This window comes from Pteropus medius, unplaced genomic scaffold (genome assembly GCF_902729225.1).
Source record: "Pteropus medius unplaced genomic scaffold, Ma_sr-lr_union100, whole genome shotgun sequence".
Taxonomy (NCBI): Eukaryota; Metazoa; Chordata; class Mammalia; order Chiroptera; family Pteropodidae; genus Pteropus; species Pteropus medius.
In genome coordinates, this window is record NW_024351073.1 from 25,820,699 (window position 1) to 25,821,972 (window position 1,274).

Genomic DNA, 1,274 nt, shown 5'->3' on the forward strand with positions numbered 1-1,274 from the left:
GGATCCCAATGCCAGAAGTCTCATTTGAAGCGCCGTTGGCCGTGAGGGCTCGGCTCGCCCTTGGCGGGGGCTGGGCAGTTGCCCGTTCTCCGTGGCAGCATTGCCCAGGGTTTATGGATGTGGTTTGGAAACGAGCTCCTTGGTAAAGTGCCAAGGGCAGGAGCTGCGGTCCTCAGGTACACCTGGACGATGCTCTTGTCTCTGCCCCACCTTTCCAGGTGGGGCTGCCGAGCCACCGGGCCCCAGGTGGACGTGAATCACGCAGGCCTCCTTGAAGAATCTGTTGTAACCATTACTTTTAAACGCTCGGTTACTGTGGCCGATTTCGGTTCTAGAGTAAAGGATGGCTGTGCACACTCGTGCAGACTGACATTGAGTGGATTGAAGAACAAATTACTCCCTGTGGGGGGAGGGCAGAGGTGCCCGCTTGCATTATTGCTTGAAGGGGGATTCGAGGTCACGCAGGTGCTGCACCCTGGTGGGAAAGGGGAGGGGAGCGGTGACGGGGGCTGAGCAAGCGTCCGTCCTGAGGTTCCCACGGCTGGACTCCCCCAGCCCTCGGGAGAACGGGTCATCTCATGCCGCCCTCAGCCCCAGCTGCATGGTCTGAGCCTCTCGGAATGTTTGTTCTGCCCCTAGAAGGGGCTGTGATGCCTGGGACCCCCACTCTTGCGTCTGTAGTTCTGGCTACGAGCTCGTGGCATTTCTGTGTGTGTTCGTCTTTCATGCTGGCTGAAGACCGAGGGAGGAAGCACAGAGCCCTGGGCTCCAGGGTGCCCGTGAGGACGAGCGAACGCCCCGTGGGACCGATGTCTTCCGTGGTGGCCTCAACCAAGGATTCCAACGCCATGTGCCCGAAGGCGGTGGAACTCGTCCTGGTCAAGGAGCAGAATGGGGTGCAGCTCACGAACTCCACCCTCGTCAGCCCCCCGCAGCCCCCCGTGGAGACCCAGGAGCGGGAGACTTGGGGCAAGAAGGTCGACTTCCTCCTGTCAGTGATCGGCTTCGCGGTGGACCTGGCCAACGTCTGGCGCTTTCCTTACCTGTGCTACAAAAACGGCGGGGGTGAGTCCCCGCCCCCTGCGCCCCGCTAGGCTCGCGTCCCGGACGGTCGAGACACATGCGCGCTCCGGCAAGGCGGCGCGGGTTTCTAACAGCGCTAGCGGGCACGGATGCCCCAGACGGCTCACCTCCTTTCCAAAAGTGACTTTCACTTTGGGGAGAAAGCCCCCAGAGGCCCACAGCAGGGCATCTCTGGCTGGCTCTCAACAGTG

General features: G+C 61.6%; 1 protein-coding gene across 1 annotated transcript in view; it reads left to right on the plus strand.

The window, feature by feature from the left end:
• Nucleotides 1–622: 622 nt before the first annotated feature.
• SLC6A3 (solute carrier family 6 member 3) overlaps nt 623–1,274 on the plus strand; it is a 35,411-nt gene continuing 34,759 nt past the window's right edge. Inside the window, exon 1 of the mRNA XM_039842549.1 lies at nt 623–1,089. Coding sequence (XP_039698483.1) covers nt 651–1,089 — 439 coding nt within the window. The 5' untranslated portion in view covers nt 623–650. The remainder of the gene's footprint in view (nt 1,090–1,274) is intronic.